Source organism: Prorops nasuta, unplaced genomic scaffold (genome assembly GCF_024137725.1).
Source record: "Prorops nasuta isolate Cenicafe-Biocafe unplaced genomic scaffold, Cenicafe_Pnas_1.2 PNAS00033, whole genome shotgun sequence".
NCBI lineage: Eukaryota > Metazoa > Arthropoda > Insecta > Hymenoptera > Bethylidae > Prorops > Prorops nasuta.
The window spans coordinates 556,123-583,935 of record NW_027116830.1 but is presented as its reverse complement, the minus strand read 5'-3'; the positions used below and the strand labels follow the sequence as shown (position 1 = coordinate 583,935).

Here is a 27,813-nt window from a genome sequence, read left to right as displayed (position 1 = left end):
TCGTACTGTTTCAACGTCCAGTGAAACTGGGTCATATGTCACGAATAAAGTGTCAATTAATGAAACTGCACTTTAATTAAGTATAATTGGAAGATTCTGAGTATTATACGCTTTAATTTGAAAATTTTCAAACTATGTAATTGAAGGTAAGGTAGGGTCGGCTAACTGCGAACGTCCGGTATGATGCTGGGTTTGTTATTTTAAGTAGGGGAATTAGGTAAAAGATGGTAGAAGTGATTCATTGATACATCGCGTATTAGCTATGATCAAATAGTCCATCATACGTCAGATAACGTTTAATCTTATGAGGCAAAGTTATTTAAATATTTGTGGGTATAGTTTCTTGTAATCTATTACCCTATTTAGAAGAATTTATATTTTGTTGTTTGTATCATATTAAAGTATCGATAGGAAGTTTAACAAGATTTTTCCTCTTTAAATATATTAGGTGAGTGCAAAAGTTATGCATATCATTATCGATTAGAAAATTAACGTTTAAATAATTTTGGGCATCGTGGGGCAAAAAGAAGAAAGGTTGTACAGATTCAAAAAATATTTTTAGAACATTCAAATTCAATATTTAATGCTTGACAATTTTTTCAGATAGCTTGCAGGAAGTAAAAGATGGAAATATTGCATTAGGCAGAGCGGCTTCCACCTTTTTGATACCTAAAAATACACTTCATATGCAAATTAGGAAATTAATAGTGAACAAATTAAAAAGAGAGAAAAAGTGCAATATTACAATTAAAGAAAAATACTAAAAAGAAAAATAAAAAATCTAAAAAGGAGTGAACCATAGGGTATAAGAGAGGAAGCTTTGGTGATGATCAGAATTGCCTGCCTACGTTCGTAATTTGCTCATTTATTTTTTAATAATTTATATTTTATCAGATAATACGGTAATATTTTTACAGTAAATACATTGACATATGTATACCGTCGAAGTACTGCCACTAAGTTGTAAAGCTTTCAGTTTGTCTCAAATGTTATTTTAAAAATTCATTTGTTATAAGTCGATATTTATTAAAACAATGTACTTACATATTTTTGAAATTAAATATATATTCTTTGAACGTTTCTCGTTAGGTGTGTCCCCAATTAGTCAACTCTCTTTTATGGCTTTAATATATTTATATTGTTTCATATTTTTATCTAATGGTTTCATAATAAGTAATTTTTTGTTGTTGTTAAAAATTGCTGATTTTAAATTAGCAGGTACTCTTATTAATTAATATCTGCTTTCTTTGATGGCTATTATAAGATAAAGCTATATAGGGAACCAAAAAATAATTTTTATTAAACAAGAAGACAAAAAAAACAATTGGAGTAACAATGAAGTACATTTTATTTTAAAATACTATTTATGTTTCATATTAAATGGAAGTAGGGCATATTTATTAAATAAAAGGTCAAGTTTGGAAATACGTCAGAGACAGAAATCTCTAGGAGGTTAGCTGGAAAAGTAATCAGATAATGCTGAACTTTGTAAGTGAGTCATAGAGCATCTGTCTTCTCAATTTGCATAGTTCCAAGAATTTTAGTATTAATTCAACGAAATAATCTCAAAAGTATTTATTGCACATGCAAAAATACACTGAAAATGTGTTATTTATAAAGCCTGTGGCTTTTTCTGAATTACAACTAATCATTTCAAAGAATCAAAGTTTCTTAAAGAGTATTTCTATTGTATTTCAATTGTAGAATAAACTTTTCATTAAAATAGCCTATCCCAAAAGCAAAAATACAGATAATCATGGATGAGAATAGATAAATAATAAGTACACAAGTTTTAGACTTAAAAATAATTTCCATTTTAATAACAAATTCTTTTACAGCAGATCATTCATACATTTTATCTTACATGCTACTTTGTATGTTTGTCAATTAACGCATACGTAAAAAGTCATATTTACAAATTATATCCTCTGTACATAAGAAAAATAAATTTATACAAAAAATGAATCTGTTAGATATTTTTTAACATTACAAGTTACGTCACATAATAATACTTTGGAGTACATAAATGATAGTTATTAATGATAATTTTTGTTAAGTGCGATACAATGATTAGTTTCTCATTAAAAATACGAATCTACATTTTAAATTAGCTTTGAACGCTAGCACGAACGAGAAGAGGTTTTGTTTTGGAGCACGTGCTTTCCCTCTCGATATCCATTGTGGAAATGGTCGCTTTCAGAATAGTCGTGGTGGTTTCCTGCTCCTGCAAACATTCAAGCATTAACGACAGGTAAATATTAATCAGTCAACAATTCTCTTATTGACCGAGAACTAGCAGTGGAAACATTTCCATGAATGAAACAAGTTACTTGGCAAAATATTGATTTTTATCTCTCGTTGCTTCAAGATAATATAAAACTGTCTGCAAATACACCAATAAAAGACCGTCTATCAAACGTCTGATGATCCAGTTACGTAATCGATGCTTCGCAGTGATCATGAAACTGAGACCAAGGATAAAAATTACCTCCTCGTCCTCGTCAACCTCGACTTCCCGCAGGACCTCGTCGAGGGTCGAGACCAGATGGTCGACGTTCTCCTCGTTGAAGACCATCGGTGGTTTGAGTTTCAGGATGTTGTTATCGGGTCCATCGCTGCTTATCAAAATCTTCATATCCTTCATTCTGGAGACCACGTGTTTCGCCTCAGCCGTGGCAGGAGTCCTCTTCGCCTTGTCAAGGACGAGTTCGATCCCGACGAAGAGGCCGACGCCACGAATATCACCGATTATCGAGTGTCTCTGGGCGAGCTTCGTCAGCTCGGACAAAAGGTAACGACCGACCACCAAGGCGCGTTCCTGAAGATTCTCACGTTCGATCACTTCCATCACGGCATTGGCCACAGCGCAGGAGACTGGATTGCCGCCATACTGAATTATTCGATAAGAAATTAATAAATTAAAATTGCATACTATATATAGACTTTAATAAAAACAATTCCACTCAGCAATCCCCTACCGTATTGAAATATTCCACTCCAGTGTTGCGGAAGCTGGTAGCTATAGCTTGGGTGGTGATAACGGCAGCAACCGGATGTCCATTGCCCATGGGCTTACCGACGGTCACGATGTCCGGTACGACATCCTCCCCGAAGGTCTGGAAGGCCCACATGTGGGTCCCGACTCGACCAAAACCAACTTGAACTTCGTCCGCGATGCAAACCCCACCAGCCTCGCGCACGTGCCTGAAGAAATTGCATAAATCACATCGGTCGAATATACAAGCCCTTGATTATTTTCCACAGACCCAGCTAAAATCCCCAGATAAACTTGCTTATTTGCCTGCGAGTATTTTCAACACAACCAATCCGATATTATTTTTTCTCTCTTTTCAATCTAATTAATTCTACGCTTATCAGTGGCGCGTTATAATCTTTCAAGGCGAGGGACGTTGGTTAGGGGGGGGGGGGTGGTTTAGTTGGAAAGCTGTTAATATTTAATGTTGCTATTATGGAGCACTCACTTGTAGACATTTTTGAAGTAATTCTTAGGTGGAATAATTTGGCCACCAACGGAGATCAAGCTCTCAGCGATGAAGGCACAGACACCCTTCCCCTGGGACTTGACGTTCTCGCAGATCTCTTTAACGTCGTTCGAGTATTTCTCACCCAAGTCCTCGTCAGGGTAATCGCAGTCGCGATATTTTCCTCTGTAGGCATCGGGACACGGGGCCTTTGGAGAACGGAAAAAAGAAATTATTCGAATGATGGTTCGCCAGTATAGATAAAGGTCGAGAGAGATTTCCTAAAAATGATTGAAAAACTTACCACGTGAACCCAATCCTTCTTTCCGGTACTTCCGGGCAACTTGAATTTGAAGGGGGAGATGTCGATCATGGACGTGAGGTGACCATGGTAAGCGCTAAAATCAAAAGAAAAGGGCAATTTGAGAAAGGTAAATCGTCGATTCAATTATCCTTTCGTGCTTTCTCTATAACCACTCCTGGAAGAGAATGGGAAAAACAAAAAGGCGTGGCCTGCAAAGATTGCTCGATTAATAAAAATAATCGATGAATTCATGATAATAATTTATCATCGAGCTACGGACATCGTGAATGACAAAAAGCATACTTTGGACGCACCTGGAAAATAGCGAAAGCAACGGTGATCCTGAGTTGCAAAAAATTCGTCCTTGATTAATAAAGTATTATCAATGAATTCGCGATGGTAAATGTTAAATGGATTGCTGGGATGATTGAGTGATAAAATTGGTAAAAGATGAGAGAGAAAGAGAGAGAGAGAGAGACAGAGGGAGGGGGAGATAGATAGAAAGAGATAGAAATAGGTTCCAAAATGGAGGAGAGAAGATCCTTCGTCAATGCCAAGAATGCCAATGGCGCCTGACAATTCCGAAGAGTCGTTTCCTTCCTTTCAATCTAATCCTTTTTATCCTAAATTTGTATCAATCGACCTACGTAATCCTCCTTAATCACCTAAAACGAGAAGAGCTTTATGCGCACTTCCGCTTTGAGGCGGAAGCTTCTTCCGAGTATCCAAGGCCTCTTCCACTCGTCGACTTCAGGCTCGTCCGGATGATTTTTGCTTTTACGAATTCTCCTTACGCCGCTGTACGCTGTAAACAAGCAAAAGAGACACCAACTCGATTAGCCTTTTCCATTTACTATACGGGCCTCTTCGGTTTTGTTCAAGGGACAGCCTGAAAGTTTTGCGAAACATTTTTTCTTTCTCCTTTTCACAAAAAGGTGATTTGCGTGATTGCAAAGCCAAATGAGCTGATTCGTCATTGCATCCCAGGATAAAGGGTAATTGCTTCCTTCCATTCAATGGCAATAATTATTCTCGTAAATGAATTATCGATAAATCACTATTTTCAGCATTCGTAAGTCTCTTTCAAGCACTTTAACAGTGTTTAAAAAAAACCCCATTAGGGCAGATGCCGAGAGATATCGAAACCTGAACAATCGTCTTAAATCCACCTTTGTTTATTTCTCAGAATTGAAACAGATCTTCTCTGACAGCTATTCACTGAAAGTCTATAATGATATAATCTTTAATTGGATATAAGTATATATAATTTTTTTATCACAAAATAAAAATAATTACAAATCGATCCAAGGGTACTAGATGAATTTTATTGGAAACTTCGAGTGGATAAATTCATCCGACGGAGTTATTATTGCCATTGTACAAGGGCTTGAAGAGAGAAGAAGACCCGAGGACCTATGACGTCACGTAGTAAAAAACAAAAGAAAATGTAAGCTCCGTAAGGTGTAACAGTGCTACGCATCAATGCGCACTCGATAAAACTACATGACGTCATACGTTAGACGTACGCTTCTATACGTCTTCGTCCCTGTCCAAACCTAAAAAGTATTTATTTTGCTAGATTGCACGACTTACTGGTCCACAACGATCATGTCCTTGTTTCGCGTGTAGGTGTGGGCGAGGCGAAGAGCAAGGTCGTTCGCTTCACTTCCGGAATTGACGAGGTAGCAGACGGAAAGAGGCTCCGGGAGCATCGAGGTCAAACGTCTCGCACAAATCACCAAATTGTCGTGCAAGAATCGATTGTTGGTGTACAAAAGCGCCATTTGATCTTGTCCCGCCTTTACCACGTCCGGATGACAGTGGCCAACTGTGTGATTCGTTGGGAAACTTTTAGTTCGCTCATCCCATTAATTTAATCGATTGATTAAATTTAATCAAGACTTATTAATTACCGTGCGCAACATTGTTTATGCAATCCAAGTATTTGTTGCCCCTTTCGTCGTACATGAACTGACCCTCCGCTCTTACGATCTTCAGAGGACTCGACTTGTAGAACAACTTGCACGATTGTCTGAAATTATGCAATAATTATCGATGATCAGTCATTGACGAATAGCCTTGTTAAACAATTTTATACCAAGCAGATTTTCGTACGAAAAGTGGACAGAAACAGTCTTATACGGGTCAAAGTGTCACTCGTACTTATCTATATTTACATAGATATTAAGATTATCTTAATATATTGAACGTTATCAAATTAATTGAATATTTGGATAATTATTGCTAGTGCGAAGGTAACATCGATTTTATGGGATAACCTCGCAGATACACGTTGACGAGGTTTTTTGGAAAATTTAATCAAATTCTGCCTTTATCGGACAATCCTCGTCATTATCGAACCGTGAAATTTCTGCTGTCGATAATTTTCGCGTGTAATTTGGGGATAATCAGTTTTTTTCAGATGTGAACAGTAACAGATACGATCTAATCGTGGCCCACGTGTTAAAGACTTAGCGCGTGCTCTCTATTTATTTTCTCTACAGATTATTACTTTAATTTTGTTACAATAATTATTTAATAAATGTTCGTATTATTTTTTGTTTTTACTTACCCAATGTGACGCTCGCGTAATTTTATGGTATCGTTTTTTGGCATATGCTCCAGTGTAGTCGACATTTTAGATTCCTTCTTTCGTGCCAGTGATATCTGCAAATGTCATTAGTTTATCTTTAAGCAAATTTATCAACGATCCAATGAAATGAGTGCAATCGCCCCTTAAGATACGTCGACAATCGAGTGATATTCAAAAATCTTTGGGAACGTTTTGCAAAATTTTACAATAATTTTATTTTTCCACAAAAAATGTTGACAATGAAATTGAGCAATTTAGTCGCAGGGGTGAAGCAACGAAATGGGAATAAAAGTGGGGAGAAAGTCGATAAAGCGGTGCTAATTCTGGGTAGGTCCAAGTTCGAGGTTACTGAGAATTCAAGGTCAACAGATTCAATAATCAATCACGAAGGAATTAACGAAAATTCTTGTGCTCTAATTACGTATATTATATTTTCCAGAGTCGATCTAAATTTTCTACATTACTTATTTTAATTATTTATAACTTTGCGAGATTCAGAGAGAATGTCACATGTCAGAGGTAGGATTTTTCGAGCAAATAATTCGTCACTTGCGAAAGCGACGATGAAAATAACTGCGAACGAAACAACAGCGCTAATAATATTCAACGAACGTGTATAAGCAATGTTAAAAATATTCACAAGAGAAACTTTTTCAATGTCAACGAAAATCTCCTTCGAGAAGCCGCGCTGTTTTTAATCGTTAAAGAAAATTTTGGCAAACAATTGAATTTAAAAATGTTATTTCCAAGCAAAAAGATCGCGAGAAAGAATGTGGGTGAAGAATGGAGTATATTTGTCTGTGGATGGACGATGAATGGAATGCGTCGAGAGACTGTCCGAAGAAAATGAAAATGGAAAATATAAAAAAGTGCAAAACGATGAAATTTGGTTAACGTACCTGAAGCCGAAAAATTGACAAAGTACCGAGAAACGGAGCGTAAGAGAGATCGGAAGAGAAACAAAGAGTGAGGAAGATAGAGAGGAAGAGAGGAAGAGAGAGAGAGAGAGAGAGAGAAAGTGCGGAAGTTGATTTTGGTACCTCGACTTCTGAATGCAGCTGTCAGCTGAGAGTGCTGCGACCTACTCCGGTGACGTCATATATAGAGCTCGAAACTTGGCGGGAAAAAGAAGCGGGGGGTGCGCGCGCGCACACACACACCCACCCATTCGAAGAACCACTCCCCTTGATTACCAATCGTCCCCCTTCCTCCTCATCATTTTCCACCCCTTCCAAACGCTCGGATTTTACCCTCTTCTCTTGGTTCTCTTCAGCTTTCACTTCCTCCACTTCTTCTCCTTCTCACACGTTGAACGAACCACGACTGACGATAGGCCGAACAAAACTTCAAATGGAAAATTACCAATCCACCCATTACCTCCCCCCTCTCCCTCCCCCTACGATCCTTTCCAAATCCTCAACAATTGATACGAGGTCCTCCTTCCATCGTCCTCTGCACAATTAATTTTTATTTGTCCTTTGCCTCGCCAGGATAAAAGATCGACCCCCGAAGGAAGCTCAATTTTTATTTTTATCACTCTACAAATTTTTTTAATACTAAAATTATCGAATCAGTAGTTTAACAAAATATCATTTAGGGTTACTGACTCTAAAGTAGAAGCATAGTTGCAATAATTGATCATTTCTTATACAGAAACGAAAGCTAATTGAATGGATAATGAGATATTTGTAAAAAGTTGATTTTATTGGAAGTTGGATTTAGCTGAAAGAATTGAATTGATAAGAGCGTTTGATTTTTATTGTAAATCGACAATTTTGCTATACTATCTGTCGACTCGGAGAGATAACGAGGCCTCTGTCTCTAATAGATATTCGTCGAACTAGTATGTCGTTCCAATGATTTTACTGGAGTGGGATGGGGGGGGGGGGGGAGTGATGGAGGGAAAGCACGAGATAGCACACAGGCCGAAAAATAATCGACGTTTCCATAAACAATTTTTGTATAGGTTTCGATCATTACCAAGGAGCGTGAACCGAAGCTTTCGATCAACATTAGCCAACGTAGCGTTGATTCTGCAAAGAAATCTTATAAGATTAGAGGCTGCAGCACGCGTTACGTCAATATAGCATAAGATCGTTTGCGCATCACGATACCGCAAGGTTTGCTCAAGCATACAAATCATCCAGGAAGCAGGAAAATCTCCATCGAGAATAAGAAACGCAGAAGAAGTACAACTCTTGCATTGCTTCGACCGTTTCGTATACTTTTCCAGATGTTGAAGAGTCCTCGGTTCACTCGTACCGATCAAGATACTTCATACTCGCCTTGTCAGTATTTGTACTGATTACGCACACTCTGCTTCGAGATTACGCATTGTAAACACGTGACTATAAGCGTGCTGTCTTTCCATTCGTATACCGGAGAAGAAACGTGTTATCATTGTCGATAGGCGCCACATATATGTAACATTATATTTAGCACTGGAGTCCATTAAACGGGTCAAATGACCAATTATAACACGACCATCCCCCCGATTACAGCATCGACAGCGTCGTCCAAATATATATCACCCGTCCCAATCACTCTTGATCCTTCTTCATTTTTTCTTTCAAGAAAATTACGAAATCGTTGACGTTTTTCCACTGGTTCTTAAATTGGAAGTAACAGTTATAAAATGTATAGGGTTAGAAAGTGGGAATAGTTTGAAATAATAATAATAAACGTGTAAAAATGTCAATATACATCGGGAAATTATTAAAGGAAAAATACTAGTAAACGGTAGACAATAGTTTTTTGGTGGAAATATCGAAGAAGAGATGGAAAAAAGTGAAGGACGAAAATGTGGGAATAGCCCAGACGAAGAAGGCGCGTCATCGATCGAATGTATACGCACGTGAATCGGTGATCGGTATAGATAAGGATGAAGTTCATCGGTAAGTGTGATCACGAGCATGCATCGAAACGTGCCGCACGCGGATGATAGTGATATGCACGTGAAAATTCTTATCACCTGTTACCACTGACGTTAACGATCTTCCGATAATCGTTATACACGCTCCGTTATAATTCTTTGTGTGGACGGAGTAGTACGAATCACACTCGTCCCAGCTGTCACGTGACCAGAAATCCTCCACTGTGCTTTTCGAGCAAAGATTTCTATAAGATTTTCTTCAGTCTTTCTCTCTCGCTCGGTTATAGTCGACTGCAAAACGATATTGGGAGAATAATGCTTAATATTTAATCGAGATTAAACGAAGACTGATGCTGCACAAAACTTTTCCAAAGACTTTTTCTCCCTGGTTCAATGAACCAGCTTTAACGATGACAGAAACAGATAATAAGGGCAATTTAATCAACGAAATAGACGCAAAATCTTCCACCGGCTTATTAACGATATCGAGAGGAAGATTTTCTTCTCCAGACACTGTGCTCCCTCGAGCAATGAACCATCGTTTGAAAAAAAAATCCAAGATAATTCGATTGATCTATACCGGAGGATTTCTGAATTTAAAGAATTTTCGCATCGTGGAAAAATCCTGGAAACTTCGTGTGGAACGATCGACGAATGCTCAGGTGGGTCGAAGGAAGAGGAATGGGCTGGAGAGTTTTATTTGCTCGGACTCGTTTTTCCAGTCGACGCTCGCTCGAGCCTCTTAAAGTGCGTGGAATATACACAAGTCGACCGAAGGATTTCTTTTTCTTTAAAATTGAAACGTTTGCCACGTGCGTTGAACCGTTCGTGATCGGATTGTACAATCGAAGGGAAGGGTCGAATGGTAGAGATGTGTTCGAAGGTTGTTATTGCTGAGTAGGCTAGATCGGTGATCGATAATCAAGCAAGGCCAAATAAAACTATTATTCGCGTCTTCTTTAATAAAACTTCGGTCAAAACGATAGCAAACACGTTTCACGCTTATAAAATTTATTTCAAGCACTATCGCTCGATTAACAAACATTCGAACGACGTCAATAGCTTCGAAGATTGGGATTAAATGATTTTAACGCTTCTGTCGCACACATAATCTTCTAATACGCACGTAGGCGAGCGCGATATCATCTGGATAGGCTCAAGAACCACTTATTCTCATTTGCTCTGCAGCGCTAATTAATTAAAAAAAAGCTTCTTGCAAGAAAGTTTGCCAACCACTTTGTTACCATCTACCACAATGTTCGTGAGAGATAAAATGCAATTATCACGCGATACTTAACATTTTTAAGCACGATAAATCTGCAAAACATTATATTTTTGTTTTTCGACCTACCTCTCGAGAGCAAGCATCCATTTTGTTTATCTGCGCGTTTATTCTTGCGAGTTTCCGCGACGCCAAAAGTCTTCTTTGATGTCTACCGTAATTAGCGCCAGTCTAAACTGCTCATAAATTAAGCCACCCATTTATGGTCTGGCAATTACCAGCGGGTATATGAGCCGAGGCTCGCTATCGCTAATTAGTTATCGTTCATTATGCAACTTAATTACGTCAAGACAAAGATGAAGCATTTTTTCTGATAACGATTTACTAATCTACCCTAATTGTTTGCCTTCATTGTGGAGCCACGAGGATGGAATTTTTTTTCACAAACCAGTCGAGCTTTTTTTAAAGCACTTTGGATTGATAAGGCTAATTATTGGCGATGTTTCGAGTTTTCGTTGAATGGCGAAAAAAAACGGAACCGCAGTCGGTAGGACTCGAACCTACGCTCCCAGAGGGAATCTGATTTCTAGTCAGACGCCTTAACCACTCGGCCACGACTGCTCCTCACTCCGAGCGCGCGCCTTACGCGTCGTATTCCCGCCAATTATGAATTTCTCCAAGACGATTCGTTCTAATCTTTGTTGTAATCGAATTAGCATTTAAATTAAAGTTAAATGCAGCGGTAAAATTAAGTGTAACATAAAATCCACCAAATTAACATGGTAAAAATCTCTGAGCGGTAAGTAAGATGGATCTTTCTCCTCTGTAATCACGATTCATGCTATGACGATGATGATGATGATGGTGTGCTGCAAGAGAGAAAGAGTGAGAAGAGTAAAAAAGCAAACACAGCCGACTGAAGTGTTCTATTAAGAATCACGTAGAACACGTGTGTTTACATCGACAATATAATAATAAATCCACTCGACAACATTCATAATGAACCCATAATATCGACCTATATATATATATATATATCTGTGTGTGGATATATACGCAACGGTGCTTATATGGGGTGAAAACGGTGTGCGATGGGTCTCAGAAATTCTGGCGCAGACGATTAAGAGTAGGCGATGGTGGGCTCTCCTTTTATTCGATCCATATCGTAACGGACGAGACCACACTTATACATTTATACTTATTTATTTATAGTTTAGTTATAGTTTCCCGCATAGCACGCATCAGAAATGTTCTTAAATCGTTGCCAGACTCAATTTGACACGTTGGAACGTTTTAGGAACGTTTCTGACCTCACGCGTAGGCTATATGGGCTATATCGTAACAGCTTGTTCACATTGACGTCAGATTTGCACACTTGTGCGTGCATGTATGTACAGAAATAATTCTACGTGAACAAATACAAAAGTTTCACTCGCACCCTGTATATAATCCAAATCACTTTACGCAAATTTTCGCACGGACGAAAAAAAATCGCTCACTCGTCTATATTTTCTTCCTCCTACATCTGTATTTATTCACGCAAAATATCCATCTGTCGTGCGTGTAATTTAAAATTCGCTCCCAACAGCTCGTTCTTCTAAATTTACACGCACGAATTTTTATACTAATTCCATCATATAATATACCCTATATTTTTACATATATATATTTATATTTCATATGATGCGCAACTGTAAGATTATAAAATATTCCCGCGCAAAACACTCAGAAGATGAAAAAAGCTACGACCTATTCAATTGCACCATCTGAAGAGTATGATAGTATAATTAATATAACCATATTACAGTTCTTTGTTATCTATATATATATATTTATATATATATATATATATATATAATCATCTCTTTTTATAGTATAAATCTGTAGACATTTCCAGTAATTCAATATTAAACTGCGTTATAGGATCAATGATAAAGTACATTACGAGTCTGTAGAAATTGCATCTTCGCATGGGCATTGTTTAAACAATTTTCTATTGAATCGTATTATTATATGTTGCAAACTTTTGCTGCATGGCTAAACTTTCTAGTCTCTATAATGCTCTAACGTGGAATGTGTCTAATAATAATTAGTATATTTTGAAAATGTAGAACAGCGAACATTTTATATCTAGAACATTGTCTTTTACATTATATGTATATATGTTACAAGATTTTGTTTACTTTATTCAACGCAATCTTTTATTTCGGACTTTACGTATCATTCTGCAATTATTTATCGCTGTACCAACGTATCTCCCCTTCAGTTTGATGCCATTTTTTTCGCTTTTTAAGAATTACACTATATAATTTTGTCCTTTATACCGAACACAGAGTTTAGTGTCCTATTTTGATTATTATTAACCCATTAAATCCGTTTCTTCTGATTTAAAAAAAACAAATTCAAACCGTGCACGCATCAAGCAATTATACAGCGAAGCGAGAATTTCTGACTGTACGCGTATATGTGAAACAAAGTCCACCTAAAATAACAGAATTCACCTATGGAAAATGCATGCAACAGAATTCATATATGCACTACCATACACACATTCTCACTTCGCTGTCACTGTGTGACTATAACGCACGAGAAAAATACGATGTATTTAAAAAAAATCTATTTTACCCAATTAAAAACGAACATAGATTAGACAGAATTTTCTCGACGTTAATTCTAAGTGTTGAAAGCAGTCAACAAAGTCGTTCAAATCTACATTGTGAAAATAATTTAATATAATTCAATTGGATGGAATTAATGGTACAGTTCTCACCCGGATTTAGAGGGTTAAACGAAACTAACATATTACGCAAAGAGCAATTCTCGCTATTCTACAATCACGAATTTTTATCTAAGAATACAGTAAGACTATATAGAGGCTAAATTTCTTCTTTTCTCGGCGTTCTCCTATTAGCAAAGCGATTCACCCTCGTTTACCTCCGATCATGTGAAAAAATAGATTTTCTATCGTCTCACTCTAGTTTTTTTTTAGCTTTTCGAAATTTTTGCAAACCAAAGGAATGGGGAGTGGGTTTACTAGATTCTCTTTTCTTGTTCTCTCTATATCCTTCGTTTCCATAAGAACGCGTGCCAATCGGATATCTTGTTGAATTGACAGAAATTTGATAAATAAATCACAGTAATGAAAAATATACTAATGCGAATGAAAAAAAAAAATCCAGGCATTATCCGTTGTTCGCATTGTAATCGAGAAAATCTCTTCGTGAAATTGACAGAGAATTTGTCGATGCGTTGCAAAATTTAAGCGATCCGTAGATCTATTGTAAGATTATTTTGAGGAGTAAAAGTGGTCGAGGCTGTCGATGAAAAGCTTTCTTTCACTGCTGGAGTGCCGATAAGTATATATATATACACATTTTGCAGGTGGAATAAGTGGAGCATAATAATAAGTAGAGCGTTTACCTGACGAATTGCTTGTAACATCGCTTCGATGAAATGATGTTTACCGAACCAGATGAGATATTACCGATGCGCTTACAAGATTATTCAAGATACGTCGAGATAAAAGTGTCACAAACGTATATGTATCTATATCTTACTTAAATCTTCAGCGAAAGCAAAGAAACATTTTTTAATTTGAATTTATCTCTTTAACAAATATGTTGTAACAAAAATTACCGATTACACAGATTTTCTTGTAACGATGTAATACCTCAAAGTGATTTTATAAATAATTTCATCCTTGCGCCATCCTTTTATTCTCTCACCTCACATAATTTCAATGATTTTAACGTCACACGCTCCTTATCTCTCGTCTACGCTGCTCATCAAACGAATGAAAGAAGAATTATGTTTAGTTTGGATAAACTTAGTAAAATTATTTATTGTTGGATAATTTGCTTTAGCTGTGCGTCGATAGTACGAACAAAGATCCAGCGATAGCGTAAAATTTTCCGTGAAAGGCGCGACAGCCTTATCGTAAGAAATTACAGCGACCGTTTCCCCAGAAGCCAATCGGACAAACTTCCACCTCGCTTCAAATAATTCCATGGAAAATCGACTTTGAATCCTCGAAACACGAAATTTCCTCGCAAACAAGAGTTAAATATATTGGTTTAAACGCTATTGTTGGAAAGGTGACTCACATAGCCTTCAGATATAAAAATTAGCTATTATATATAATTTCGCTTCTTTATTCATATTTCAAATTATCTTAATTAAAAAATTACAGAGATCATTTCGTTCATGAATTGTTCATAATGACAAATGATAAAATACTATCATTACGTGCAGCACGATTACGTCAATGTCAATAAAAAGAGAGAAAAAGGGTGAAAGAGTGAGAGAAAGTAAGTGGTAGGGAGCAAAGAATGAGAGAGGACAAAAGGTGGAGTGATAGTGACAGTGATATCAATAAAAAAATAGTAGGAATAAAAAAGATGTGAGAAAATAAACAGGCAGAATACGGAGAAAACTGAAAGTAGGCTTAAGTATGAGATGAAGGGAATAGAAAATTATTCATAGGAACCAGAATGAAATCGTGGATGGGAAATGGTGAAAATTTTGTATGTAAGCTTTAAGTAATTATCGCTCGGGCTGGGCCCTATAATCTGTTTATATAAATAGACGTTATCGACTTGTTAAAATTTCTTGCTTGTTTACAAAAATAAAACAAGACGTGAGAATTTATCCTATCTAGAATCGAAATAAAATTTTCTATCTAATTCAAGCTGAGAACGCTTGCTCTAACTAAAAGAAATGGTTCAGCGCATTCGATGATTTCGCATTTTCCTTTTTCTTCCACGTTTACGCGCTGCTGTGGAACGTTAATTTTGATTTGGTGACCGACAACGACGCTTCGTTTGTGTTCTGGTCGATTATCCTCGACCATGAAATATCTATTCCTATTCAAAATACGATAGAAATACGCACCTGGCTACGATCGATTAAATTGATACATTAAGAAAATTTACTTATTCGATTACAGTAAGTATTAACGCTGTCAAGGAAAAGAGTAAAAAAATAACAATTTAAAATGAGTGATTTGTCATCTAATATAGAACTTATTATGAATGAAGCTATTCAACCAGTTAATAATATTCTAGTAACAATTTTGAGCGTATTTCCAGTTAACATGGTTTGTTCAAACTTGATGTTGAAGAGCCAGGACGTTTCCTTTGCTTCTCAGACAAATCCTACCGAATGTAAGACAGCTATTGTGGTGCACGATGCTGATGTTGTGGATTGTGATGTTGATTGAATAGGAGTTGCTGTTGCTGATGTCGATAATGGTGATGATGGTGGTGATTATTCAGGTAAGTCTGAATATCATGTGAATTCTGGTGATGGTGATGGTGGTGCGGTTGCGTTGGACCGTGAAGCTGCATCGGAGCTCGGCCTTGAATTGCAAGGTGATTCTGTGGCTGGGCGTGAACGTGAACCGGAAGGTGGCCTTGGGCCTGAGCTTGCAGCTGCTGATGATCTTGCGAATGAGCTGGTAGCTGCGACTGTAGTGGTCGTTGAGCCTGCGGTGGCTCTTCGACGATACAAGGAATGGAGATTTTTTCCCAAGGAGACTTGCTGAATGTCTGCACCACGAGCATTGCCGTTGTAGGATGTAAAGGGGTAGGTAGAGGCGGCGGTGGCGGTGGCGGTGGAGGTCCTACTGGATGCGGCATAGAACTCACCCACGTCACGCCAGACTCTGCTCTGTGTCATTTACCGTTCTGCTGAAGCGCCGTGTTGATTTGTGTCCACAAATCCTTGTTGCATGATTGAGATCTATAAATTAAAATTCATTTTACACGTTGACTACCGAAGATTAGTCAACTTGCCCACACGTGTTAGGCTTGTATCCCAATAGTGAGCAAATTATATTTTCTACTGTATTATAAATAGTATTACTTAATTTTAATAATGATTAAACGTCATTTTACATAATTGGCTCAGCTGTTATCCAGTATATAAATCACCTGACGAGGTAAGTTTTTAAATTTGCTAAATAGTAGTCAACGTGTTAGCCCATATTAGAAAAACTCATAGATTTCCTCTCAATAACAATCCGTAAGATTAATGATTTTACCTTTTGATCGATGTGAGCCATTCTTTGAATTGCGTGGGACCTTCAGGCGTTAGATGAAAAGCTGCTCTGGCCGCGCAAACCACATTGGCAAAGTCTTCGTACTCGCCGGCTGCCAAATGGTAAAGTTTTTGGTGCATGCACTGTATGTACATTTGTTGACATTTGTGAACCAGCGGAGCTAGCAAAGCCGAGCGCAGATGTTGATTAACCATAGCCAGATTGTTTCTGGAAAGGTAGTGCGCTGCCTCCATGGCAACGTCATGAAGAATGAATGGACTGACAATGCTATTGACGGTGCATATGCAAAGCTGATGAAGATACTGCGTGCCCAATCGTTTTGATACTCGCAGCAACCATTTTACATCCTCCCCATATGGAGGGTTTCGCGCATATTTGGCTTGTGGTCTGTCGTCGTGCACTCTACGAGCCAGTGTCTCCAGTGCCAGCATACCTACGCGATATGCTGCTACTAATGCCCGCGACTGTTGCTGGCTGAACGTTTGGTTTTGTCTATGCACCTAATTATTGAAAAATAAAAAAATATAGTACTGTCCTCGAACATCAGAGTTCAAACCAAGTTAACTTTTGTAACTAATACTTGCCTGCGGTTGAGTTCTTACTGTTGAGATAATCGGTTGAGCTTGAACCAATCCTGGACCCGGTCCAGGCATGGGACCAGTCACTCCTGCTTGTACCTAATTAAATCGATGACAACGAATAATATAATAATGACACTACCATTTACTAATATAATTATTAAACTTACATTGATTGGTAATGATTGCTGCATAGCGAACATATGATGAGTCCCAGGTGGAGGTGGTGGTTGTGGTGTATAATATTGTGGGACAGGAGGAGGCTGCGATACGGGTGGTGGATGATGTGGATGTGGTGGATGTTGTGGATGCTGATGATGGCCTGGATGAGGGAACGCCGCATGATACATTTGCATGTGCGAGTGTACCGGTGGTAATGTGACTCGATGAGAAGGCATTGCTGCACCAAATCCTGGGATTGTATGAGGGTGATGAAGGAAGCTGTATGGGCCCATTGCATACGGCATTCCGACTCCTTTGATCATTGCAGAAAACAAAAATACGTCATTTTCAATTGTTAAATTTAAATTCTGATTTAATTTAATTAATAAAATTTTACGTATAGACTAATTGGATAATAATTTTTCATAAGCTTACCCAATGGTGCCAGAGTGTTAGGATACGCTTGTGGTGGAGGTGGCGGTTGCGTGCTAGTTACAACAACAGCTTGAGCTGGACCAGCCATCATTTGACCAGCTGATATGTCTATTGGAGGCCCAGGTTCTACCAAAAGTGTATTATTCAAGTCTAATTGCATAGATTCGTGTGGCATTTCATCGACTTGTGTCTCCCCACCAGGTATATGCTATGGAGAAATCATTAGTATAATAAAGACTATCGAATCAATTAATTTGATTAATTGGCTAAACACGATATTACTTACCCTAAGATATAGCTCGTACCAATATTTAGCAACTTGAAATAGGACTTCAGGATAGACACCGCCACCCTTTGCTGTATTTTCCACAGTGATGCATGCCTTTTCTAACATGAGTTCGCTTTGCTCTTTACACTGAAAAAGAAACATGAAAGTGTAAAATAGTATAAACATTTGTGTCATCTAACTTAGAGTATAACTAAAATTACCTGAAGAATGGCTCGCTGAACTTCATTGGGGTTTAAAGCATGAGCATGTGGTAAACAAGATAAGGCCAATTCCGCAGCTGCTCTAACCATATTAGGATCACTACCTCTAGAAGATTTATCGGCAATGCTGACTGCCTCGGGAGGTGTCAAATGGCCTTCCCAGCTTTCAATCAAAAAACAAATGGCTGGTGCTCCAATCTCCATCGCCTGGCCAGTGATCCATGAAACATGACTCGAGTATGTCCTGCTCAGCCAATTGGGAATCACACAATTTTGCAATCCAAGGGCATAAAGCCCAAGTTGAAAAGCACACATGTGCAGTGCTCTATGAGGCCCATGATGATTTTGACTGGTGGATGCTTGAGTGAATAAGGACGTTGAGCTATTTCCTCCAGCTTTAGCCAGAACAGTTTTTGCTAATTCGAACATAAAGTGCGATCCTGCTTCCGATGGCTGATTAGGAATCGATGGGTAGACCCTCTTACTCTTATATCTGAAAATAAAACCATTAATTTTACTTAGCATGATGGTATTCACGATGTACACAATGTAGAATGAATAACGTTGATAGATTTACCTTGTGTCTTTAGTCCTTGTTGGAACAGAAATTTGAACCATCGGTAATGGAACGGTTAAAGCACTCATACCACTCTCCAATTCAGCACTAGTGCTACTGTGCGGTCTACTACCTCCACCTGCAACGTTCTCCCCGCTACAACCAGGTTCAGCTCCGGTCAAAGGCGAGGAGCGTTCTTCTTCTTGAAGAAATCTCAACTAAACAATAAATTATAAACTATAACATTTTATAATACCATTAATTAAATTCTTCAAGTTGATAATTAAGTATGAGTTAAGTGTACCTCGCTTTTTGTAGGAGGATTAGAAGTATAATAACTACTAAGAATAGGTGATTTTATTAATCGATGTACATCACGGTCTAGAAGTTTATCCATTATTTTGGCCACCTTCTTAGGCTCGTCTTTGTAATGTACTAAAAGAGTGATAGCTAAATCCCCTCTAAAATCAGATAAATGTAACACTTTAAAATTCTGTCCTGAAAGGTGATGAAAAACGATTAAAAGGCTAGATTAATGATATTACCTTTGACGCCTAGTTCCTTCGCAAAGAATTGGATGGTCCGCCTCACTGACGTTCGCTTTTAATCCTAAAGCAGCAACAGCAGCATCGAAGCCAAGGTTCTCGTCAACGTCTGTGGGCAGTTTCAGTCCTGCGAATCATTCCGTACTGTTTTCATTTTCCGTTTACAATATTAAACCATTAACTCTTCTCTTTCTGAAAAGCGGCTAAGCTAACTTAGAAATGATTGTCATTTGAATCATCAATTAGAGTCCGCGCGAGACTTATAATGGTAGATAATATTTGAATATTTATAAGAATTTGTAAAAATCGTCCCTGGAAAAAAGAAAGCATACTTGGTGTATTGAGCGAGTCAAATACGAAGCTCGCCAGCATTATCGGCAACAAGGCGTGTCCCCTTGAACGTAGCACTCCATCTCGTAATTGTTCTGCTCTTTGTCGGATCATAGTGAGCTCCAAAGGTCCTAAGGGAATCCTCTTCAACAGCGTGACAAGCTCGCTTTCTTGATGCGCAAGTTTAACCTGAGAAGCAAAATTATATTATTAATTATTTAAATTTAAAAAGTCTAAGGCGTATTGAAAAAAACATTACCTCCAGAGGTTTGGTATTTGCTGGAGGTCGAGCCATTTCCAATCCAAAAAGTCCAACTCTAAACGCAAGATTATGATAGTCTGGATTTTCTGCTAAAACTGTGCACAAGAATGCACATTTGGCCAAAGTAGCAGAAGCTAAACAAGTCAAGTGGTGGGAAGCCGAAATAACTTGTTGCTGAAAATAAAGCTCACGTTAATAATTTGAATACGGAGACTAATAGAAGCACAATAGAATTTATATTGGAAATCTCACTTTCTTCCTTTTTCCTTTAACCGATACTGGTGGCTCTTCAAACATTAGATCTGGAGGATTGGCCAAGAGTTCTTCGGCAAGTTGCACTCCTAAGATACAAGCCTCTCTGGTATGTCCGTGAGCATAGAGGCCCTCTGCTCTGGCAAATAAAACGTCCCAAGGATCCTCGGTCTTCTTTAAATTGGCCAAAACTGTACTAGCATTGGCCGCTGCAGCTGCAAGAGCATCGGCTCTGGATTCTTTGTTGGCAACCCCAGAATTATTGACTGCAGCTTTCGAATCATAATAATAGACGTTGTATTCGTCACCAGATGGACTGTCACTACTGGATGATGAACTTTCGTCCTTGGACGGCCTTCGACGAGGTTCTTTCTCGTTATCGGACTGCTGCTTGGATTTCGATGACGAACGTGCGCGCGATTTTTCACGATATTCAGCCCCTTTTCTAGAACACTTGGCCTCGCATGCACCTTTATTATTAGAACTATCACTACTATCACTGTGTGTCTCGGCTGACAAATTTGATTGACGCTTCTCGTGGTCCTGAGAACGACTACCATTATTCGACGATGATTCGCTTCCACCTCCTTCCTATAATCCAAACAGTTAAACTTGGTTAGTATACAATGACAATTATAATCATAAAAGCCAATAGTCAATACCCTTCATTCCCCAAATTTAGTGAATTTGCTTAATCAACATTCAAAGCTTTATAAGATTACTGAATTTACTCAATTTGATTTGTACTATAGAACGATTTCTTTTGTCGTAGAAATTATCATTGATTTTATTAATGTTGTGAATGTATTGATAAAATTCATTAAATTCTTTGAAACGGTTTTGGCCACATTGCTGTCAGCTCTCCGGTGTTTCTTCTGGTAAAACAAACCTGCGAGTCGGTATCCCCGCAATTTGTATGGTGGGCGCATCCTCGCCTGTTGATATCTACCTGAGGAATATCGGGCATATCGGCATCATTTTCACAGAAACCTTCGGAGCTGACACTGCTACGATTTCCGTCGAAGCCGCTTCTTACTGTCATGTAATCATGGAAACTTCGAGGAAATAATCGCGCCCAAGCAGTGCCTTCCAATCCGTGTTCTCTGAGCTCTGCGAAACTTGGCGGATCAAAAGTCCATACTGGCCTTCTACCATGATGATGCGATGATGATGGTTGTAAGTTTAACACGGCTAAGCTCGAATTCACCTGGAAACAATATTTTCTTATGACAATCCACATATAATTAGGTTGAATCGAGAAGTCGAATTTAACAAATACCTGATTAACTTCATTTTTGGCATCTCCAGTATGACGGAAACAAGTGAATGGGCAATGATACATTGGATTGCTTCCTTCGGTGTAGGTAATTCCAGGCAAATTGTATTCATCCCAGTCCAAGTAGCAAGCTTCTAAAGCTGACTTGAATCCAGTGAACAGTGCTAGATCGTTCTTCAGCGAATCCTTGTGACCACCGCTGTTGTTTCTGTTATGAGAGCTATGAGCTACAGATGCCCCACGCCGTTTTGTTACCTTAACAAGAACAAAACAGTCAAAAATCTTAATATAATGGAAAGAGCAATGGTACGCGACACAAGAAGATATTCACAAGGATTTTGATAACGAATAAATTAATCGTTGCTTACTTTGTCAATAATTTTCATATGCCAAGCTGTAAACTGACTGTGAAGCATTTCGCGCTCACTGGGTGACAAGCCAGGATTAAGAGCGGCAAGCCGCCAAAGTACGACGATTTCATCGCACAAAGAGGAGCAAGCGTGTTGCGAAGCGTGAACATTGCTGTTTACATTCCCATGTTTTCCGCTTCCATGTCCATTACCATTGAGCAAAGCTACTTTTGTGTTAAACCACCAAATGATAATTTGTTCACAGGCTATGCACTCCTCAGTGATAATTTCCAAGAGTGGAATAGCGTTCCGATCGGTTCTCTTGAACATCTCCCGTACGATCGACAGAAGGTTCCACATCCCTTCCGGTTCTCTTCCGCGCAGAGGTCGCAGCAGTGACGTCCATTCCGAAGCAGCTGGTGGAGCTGCCGCGCTCAGATAATTCACATCGCTGAAAATTGTGTTAAATGAAGCAAAACTGATCTAGTGAAAAGGACGAGAGAATTTTTATTTCATTTACCTGAAGACTATTGGCGCTGGAACACAGAACTTGATCAGAATCTTTTTGATGTTGTCGTGAAGAGTTTTCTCATCCAGATACCAAGAAGTTTGGTCGTGCGCCGAGGCTCCCGCTGTTGGATCAGGAGCACCGCAATAACTGTTGATAGCGCTAGGTTGTGCTGACAACAGCTCGTCCAGGAGTCGCTGAGCAGTCGGTAGTATCTGTTGCGGCAACTCGCTTATGAGATACTGCGCGAATTTCTGTAACTGTTCTCGGTGCAGTCGCGATAGAGACTCACTGACCGGAGCTCTTAGGCACACTTGGTTTGGCTAAAAAAATCATTGTATTTACAATAATTGGAATATTGTTACAACATTTTTTCTTTACACTTACCATGTGTATTCTATAAAGACAAACCGCTACCACGTGGGCGCACCAATAAGCTGTCGACGAGCAGGTACAGTTGCAGGATGTGATTCTTCGTCGGTCAAAGGTCACCGCAACGTTGAATTGCGGCCTTCCTCCACTCGCCGAGGGCAGCACTTGGGGATTTACGCTAGCACTAAGGTGGAAACCTAAAATTCAATTGTTGTTTATGATAGTTCATATAGAGTGAACGACTTATAATTGGAATTTATTGAAAAATCTATTAACCAATTTGCAGAGGATCCTTGACGCTCCTGGAGCGAAATAAATTTTCGCCACGCTGGAATTCGTCAGCACTGCCGTTTGCGAGGCAGGAGTACAAACGGATATCCTCCTCATTATCAGGAAAACTCCAAAAAGCTATCCTCAACTGAAGCTGCTCCGGTACCGGTGGGAATACGTGCTCCACCATCTCGAACGGGATGTAAGCCGCGACACATCTCGCCGCCAGTTCGCACAGTGTTGGTACCGTTTGTCCATCTACAGCATCGGTCAATTTAATCACTTTATCTCTAAAACTATCTATTTTCAATATAGTGGATAAATAAATTATTTATTCAATTATTATCATTCGTTAAAATCATCACGCGACGGTCTTTGTAACAAAGGACTCTTCATTTGATCTTCAACAGTTTTAACTTATGTCAGTTAAAAGTGAAAAATGTTTCTTTTTACAAATAAATACAAATACGAGTTATTTGATGCGGAAATGGTTCAAGGTAAAGAGCTCTTTAATATTATTCTTTGGGTTCCCTTGTTTGACTCTTTTGGCCTCCTATTTAAAGCGTACGGTCTATTTGGAAGACACGCGAGCGAAACTCGTGCTGCTCAAGTTCTTTGGCAGAGGAGAAGTTTCGCATGAATTGGGACCGGTTCTAGGTGGCATGCCGGTTTTTTAAAAGGACCAGAAAGGGACCTGCGCGATCTCGTCAATCCGGTTTTGGAAAAAGGCAAACGGCAAAGGTACTTTTGTTTAGTCTGAGACGTTAATCGCTGCGTGTTTTGCACCTGGGGCACTAAAGGCACACGACCTTGGCACTCCAGTAACCAGCTGAGACAGAGAATTGGACTCAGATCAGATCAGCTGTCGCACCTGCGCCAAGCCAGCTAATTTCATTCCTCTTTGGTCTTCGGAAGCAAAACATTCTCGTATCCAAACACCGGGACAGTCAACTTTTTATTTTTAGACTCCAAATATTCAACATCTCTTCTCTAACAATAGCTTTTCAATGCATTCTTTAACTTGTTCCATCATGAAAACACTGTTGGTTTTACTAAATTTGTTTCAGTAGTTTAATATATTTATATGCACATAAATTTATAATATTTACTTTATTAACCATGCTTTGTTTTAAGCGAAAGGAACAGTATACAGGTATAAGTAGAGTGTGTAACCGGTAACCGATCATCCAAAGCAAGTAATTGCCAGAAAGCCTATTGTTAATTAATGACAGTTTAGGTATATACTGCAGGGATTGAGACCAGTATATGGTACAGAATAGTGATATTGATAAAGTACTTATAAGCTTTAAACGATAACGACTTGGTGTTATAAATTAAATGATAGGAATAAAATTTGCCGAGAATCGTTTCATACATCTCGGGGTGCTAGGATCGATACGCTGTTGCTATGGGAACACGAAGCTCTTCTATAGGAATCAGGGAACAGGAATACATCTCAATACGCCCTTCGTTCCCTGTTTTCAGCTCTTCACTTCTTAATTTTCATTTTTCTTTCGCGACCTAATACTCCGATATAACTCAAGGACCAGTAATGCATAATTTCTTCCCTAGGGCATAGGAAAAACTTGTACCAATTAAATACGAAAGTTACATTTGCTGAGATTAGGGACTACATGGTATATTTATGTAATAATTATAATTAATCGAAGTCTAATAAATCATTGCATTTGCTTTTTTGTGTTCCATTTACTTCGAATTGATAACAATCAAACACTACCTGTTTATTATATTCTTATATTATACAATATTTGGCCTCTGTGAATTAAAATAGGCCTGTTTTAAATAAGTATTCGAATTATAAACGTGATCAGTTATAATATCAGTTGGCGCAAGGGTACATGCCGTGGGAGATTCTACACCTGTGTGCCATGGCAGTTACACTTTTTGCGTCAAAGGAGTTCGTGTGTTCGAGGAGTAATCATTTATTCATCAGATACAGGGGCTCCTCCAGCAAATTATTGTACGCCGTATTGCAAAAGAACCTTAATGTCGTAACAAAAGCTTTTAATATCGAACACCAGTAAATCGATACTACTTTTAGTTTAAAATAAAACTACCAATATTACATGTTCATTTGCTTTTAAGTTACTCTAGTTATTGTTTTAAACTAAGCCTCATTTGTTACTATAGAGTAGGGGTACACACTACTATACAGATTTCCGAAATCTTATTTTCACTGCGTAATATTGTCATAAGTTTTTAAATTACCAAATATTTCTTATTTAATTTTTAAAGCAATCTATTTTAATCATTATTAAAGGTGGAAGAAACAAAGAAAATGTTATCCGTCACCTTATCCCCTCGCTACTGTAGCTGTTCTTTTTTACGACTTTCTTTTCTTGCGACTTGTTATTTTAGTTCTCCTCCCTCTTCTTCTAGAAAGAAGGACGCGAAGCAGAAACACGAGTTCGGCTTGAGTTTGTTCCCCTCGAATCTCGTTGTAGCATCGATCCTGCGGTTTCTGAAAGGAGACGGCCCTGAACCTCCTGCTAAGTTGCCCTTACACTTGATATTTATCATAAGTTCTTTTTTTCAGATAAATATTGCATTTTGGTTCTTATCATTATATCTTATCTTTAACCTTATCTTCCAAAATTGCTTCATAACTCGCTTATAAAAAGGATTTGTGTAATAATCTTGATTTATAAATTGTTAAAAATTTTTTAGTAAAATGTTTGTAGAGCTGTGTTTAGACCGTAAAAGGACTTTTTGTTTCTTAAAACGTCAAGCACATTTTTTAACTCATAATGACTTACTAAAGTGTAACCTGAATTCCTTCAAGAATCATACTAATGATTGGTTTTCTAGAAACCAAGTAATGGCAAACTCGAAGAAAAATATTAATTATTCAGAGAGAAACATGAATAAAAATAAACTGATCCACCGTGGAAATACAGATATTTGTACTTATAAATGGTTCAAATTCAAAATAGCATGTACTTTAAGGGTTAAATCTTTTTATTCATTCAGGTCAATCTAAAATCAATTATTCATGGAACTAACTTGTTGCAATGTGTTCCATTAATGTATAATATTGATTAAATTCTTATAAAAGCATTACTTAAGCCTCAGGTTGTTTTTCTCTCCCTCACTGAACACAAGTAAAAAAAGTGCAATGTTCGGCCTTGAACCGCAGTCCCTAGAAAGATTCAGCGTATTGTTGCATTTTATTCGTCGGGTTACTACATTGCATTTAATTAACCCTTGTAACTATACGTATTAATTAAAAGGCAACGTTTTTAAATACATTTTTTCAATAAAAATTCCAAGTATATAGTTTATATTTCCAAAAATTATCAAGACTGCTTTACCTTACAGTTGAAGAACTTCTTGAAAATTAAGAGAAAATATAAATATATCAAGAATGTGTGTGTGTGTGTGTGTGTGCGCGCGCGCGCGCGATCCACAAATGATTCAAATACTCCGCAGTATTTTTTGTAGGTAGCCATTAAAAAATATAACACCAAAATTATACATGCAAATAGTTTAAAGGTTTACTTATTATTTATAAATTGTAGCACTTTATTAAAAAGAACAATTATCAATAAAGTAGAATTTATTGAAACATTAATTGAGAGGGAGCAGAGCATTTTAGAGTTTGTAAATGAATAATTTACTCACACACGGAAAAAAGTAGGTTCGTGTCGAATTATCAATAGTATAATGGTTAGTACCCTTGGAAGACTGAAAATTGTACTTTTGAGTGATCGATATGAATTATTTCTTAATTATTTTAACCAAAATTTATTATACTAACGCGAAGAAATTGATAATATATTTTTTATCATTCTGCTGAAGTTTTTATTTCGATCAAATTAAAGATTATTTTTAAATGTTTATACCTTGAGTACAACAAATTAATAAGAATAAACTTGTGGTTTGGATTAAAACGGAAAACAAAGAACAAACGATGGGAAGAAACGTACGAGCTTTGATAAGTAAAGGAGCATGTAAATTTATAACATAATGAAGGAACATGTATGTGATATTATATCGTGTAGGTGATAAAAGAGTATTTAAAAAAGGCAAAAAAATTATTACAGGTTTGACTTTGTTTTTTCCGCGTGCCGATTTTATCTACTCACATATTTTATTTTTATGTAATTTAAATTCATTTAAAAATTAGAGTGCTTAAAAAAGTTTTGTTTTTAGTCATTTTCAGATAAATTTTATTAAATTAAATTATTTTATTTTTCCCAGGTTAATCTCACCAATAGTCAAGTGATTTAAGAAATTAAAACGTCAATAAATTTTCCAGAAGAGCTACTGACCTTCGGATGATTTTCTCGAAGGGCCGAAACCGGCTGTAGGCCTACGCCAACCTCTCCAATTGTTGCATACGGACTCGGGCTCGCTGCTCCAGCTGCAAAGCGAATCTTCCTCAAACCGATCTGAATCGTCAAATGAGTATCGATCGTTTTCATCCGCCCATTCAGGTGCGGGTTGGCCACCTTCCCCAGCCTCTCCAGCCGCCCCATCACCATTTGCAGCATCGTTTGCTGCACCAGGTCCGACACCAGATCTACCACCAGGTCTGGCGTTTGGACCGGCGACCGGTGGTGCAGCATTGCCGGCCCCACGACCTGCACCTCCATTTCCCTCACATCCACCACTTCCGCCGCCACTACCCACCGGCACGGAGGATCGAGCCAGATTGCCCGCCAGTTTTGATCGTCGCACGTATCGGCACACGCAACCCCACAAGCGCGAGCCCGACGACGTCTTCCTCCTCCTCCTCCTCCTCCACCACTACTCACTTATTTAACCCTCAAAATCCTTTTCTCCTTTCTTTGCCCTCAAATGTAGGTCCAATGGAGTTGTTGTGCTCGAATAACACTCCTTATCACTGATCTTATTTCCAACTTCCACCCTAAAC

The 27,813-nt window shown here is 38.1% G+C and overlaps 2 protein-coding genes and 1 non-coding gene across 5 annotated transcripts; all 3 read right to left on the bottom strand.

The window, feature by feature from the left end:
* Nucleotides 1–1,791: 1,791 nt before the first annotated feature.
* On the bottom strand, nucleotides 1,792–10,638 carry LOC136783550 (alanine--glyoxylate aminotransferase 2-like). 3 transcript variants are annotated; one of them, XM_066743796.1, is made up of 9 exons: nucleotides 10,603–10,638; nucleotides 6,359–6,453; nucleotides 5,700–5,818; nucleotides 5,380–5,614; nucleotides 3,787–3,880; nucleotides 3,483–3,691; nucleotides 2,979–3,204; nucleotides 2,489–2,890; nucleotides 1,792–2,224 (listed from the first exon to the last, which is right to left on the bottom strand). In XM_066743796.1, exons 1-9 carry the CDS (start codon nucleotides 10,621–10,623, stop codon nucleotides 2,108–2,110), a joined length of 1,518 nt encoding a protein of 505 aa, XP_066599893.1. In that variant the 5' UTR covers nucleotides 10,624–10,638; the 3' UTR covers nucleotides 1,792–2,107. The 3 variants fall into 3 exon arrangements, with proteins under 3 accessions (XP_066599893.1, XP_066599894.1, XP_066599895.1); XM_066743797.1 differs by lacking the exon at nucleotides 10,603–10,638 and adding an exon at nucleotides 7,420–7,481; XM_066743798.1 differs by lacking the exon at nucleotides 10,603–10,638 and adding an exon at nucleotides 7,279–7,452.
* Nucleotides 10,639–11,012: 374 nt separating this feature from the next.
* On the bottom strand, nucleotides 11,013–11,094 carry TRNAS-AGA (transfer RNA serine (anticodon AGA)). Its single transcript has one exon. It is a non-coding gene; the product is annotated as a tRNA-Ser (tRNA).
* Nucleotides 11,095–14,601: 3,507 nt separating this feature from the next.
* On the bottom strand, nucleotides 14,602–27,344 carry Dora (Dorado). The gene is made up of 20 exons (XM_066743795.1): nucleotides 27,209–27,344; nucleotides 22,923–23,174; nucleotides 22,662–22,843; nucleotides 22,287–22,597; nucleotides 21,785–22,217; nucleotides 21,420–21,671; nucleotides 21,030–21,347; nucleotides 20,141–20,731; nucleotides 19,886–20,062; nucleotides 19,629–19,815; nucleotides 19,297–19,405; nucleotides 19,056–19,212; nucleotides 18,773–18,969; nucleotides 18,196–18,688; nucleotides 17,993–18,121; nucleotides 17,707–17,914; nucleotides 17,280–17,584; nucleotides 17,116–17,208; nucleotides 16,514–17,031; nucleotides 14,602–16,212 (listed from the first exon to the last, which is right to left on the bottom strand). Exons 2-20 carry the CDS (start codon nucleotides 23,104–23,106, stop codon nucleotides 16,146–16,148), a joined length of 4,911 nt encoding a protein of 1,636 aa, XP_066599892.1. The 5' UTR covers nucleotides 23,107–23,174; nucleotides 27,209–27,344; the 3' UTR covers nucleotides 14,602–16,145.
* Nucleotides 27,345–27,813: the final 469 nt, after the last annotated feature.

Excerpts from the sequence above, each read along its gene's own strand:
- LOC136783550 (XM_066743796.1), bottom strand. The coding sequence starts at position 10,623 with ATGGATGCTTGCTCTCGAGAG. Across the intron at positions 5,615-5,699 it reads CATAAACAATGTTGCGCACG|TTGGCCACTGTCATCCGGAC; the intron begins GTAATTAATAAG and ends CGAATCACACAG. Across the intron at positions 3,692-3,786 it reads AGAAGGATTGGGTTCACGTG|GCCCCGTGTCCCGATGCCTA; the intron begins GTAAGTTTTTCA and ends CGTTCTCCAAAG.
- Dora (XM_066743795.1), bottom strand. The coding sequence starts at position 23,106 with ATGGTGGAGCACGTATTCCCACCGGTACCGGAGCAGCTTCAGTTGAGG. Across the intron at positions 22,844-22,922 it reads CAAGGATCCTCTGCAAATTG|GTTTCCACCTTAGTGCTAGC; the intron begins GTTAATAGATTT and ends ATTGAATTTTAG. Across the intron at positions 17,915-17,992 it reads GGTACGAGCTATATCTTAGG|CATATACCTGGTGGGGAGAC; the intron begins GTAAGTAATATC and ends ATTTCTCCATAG.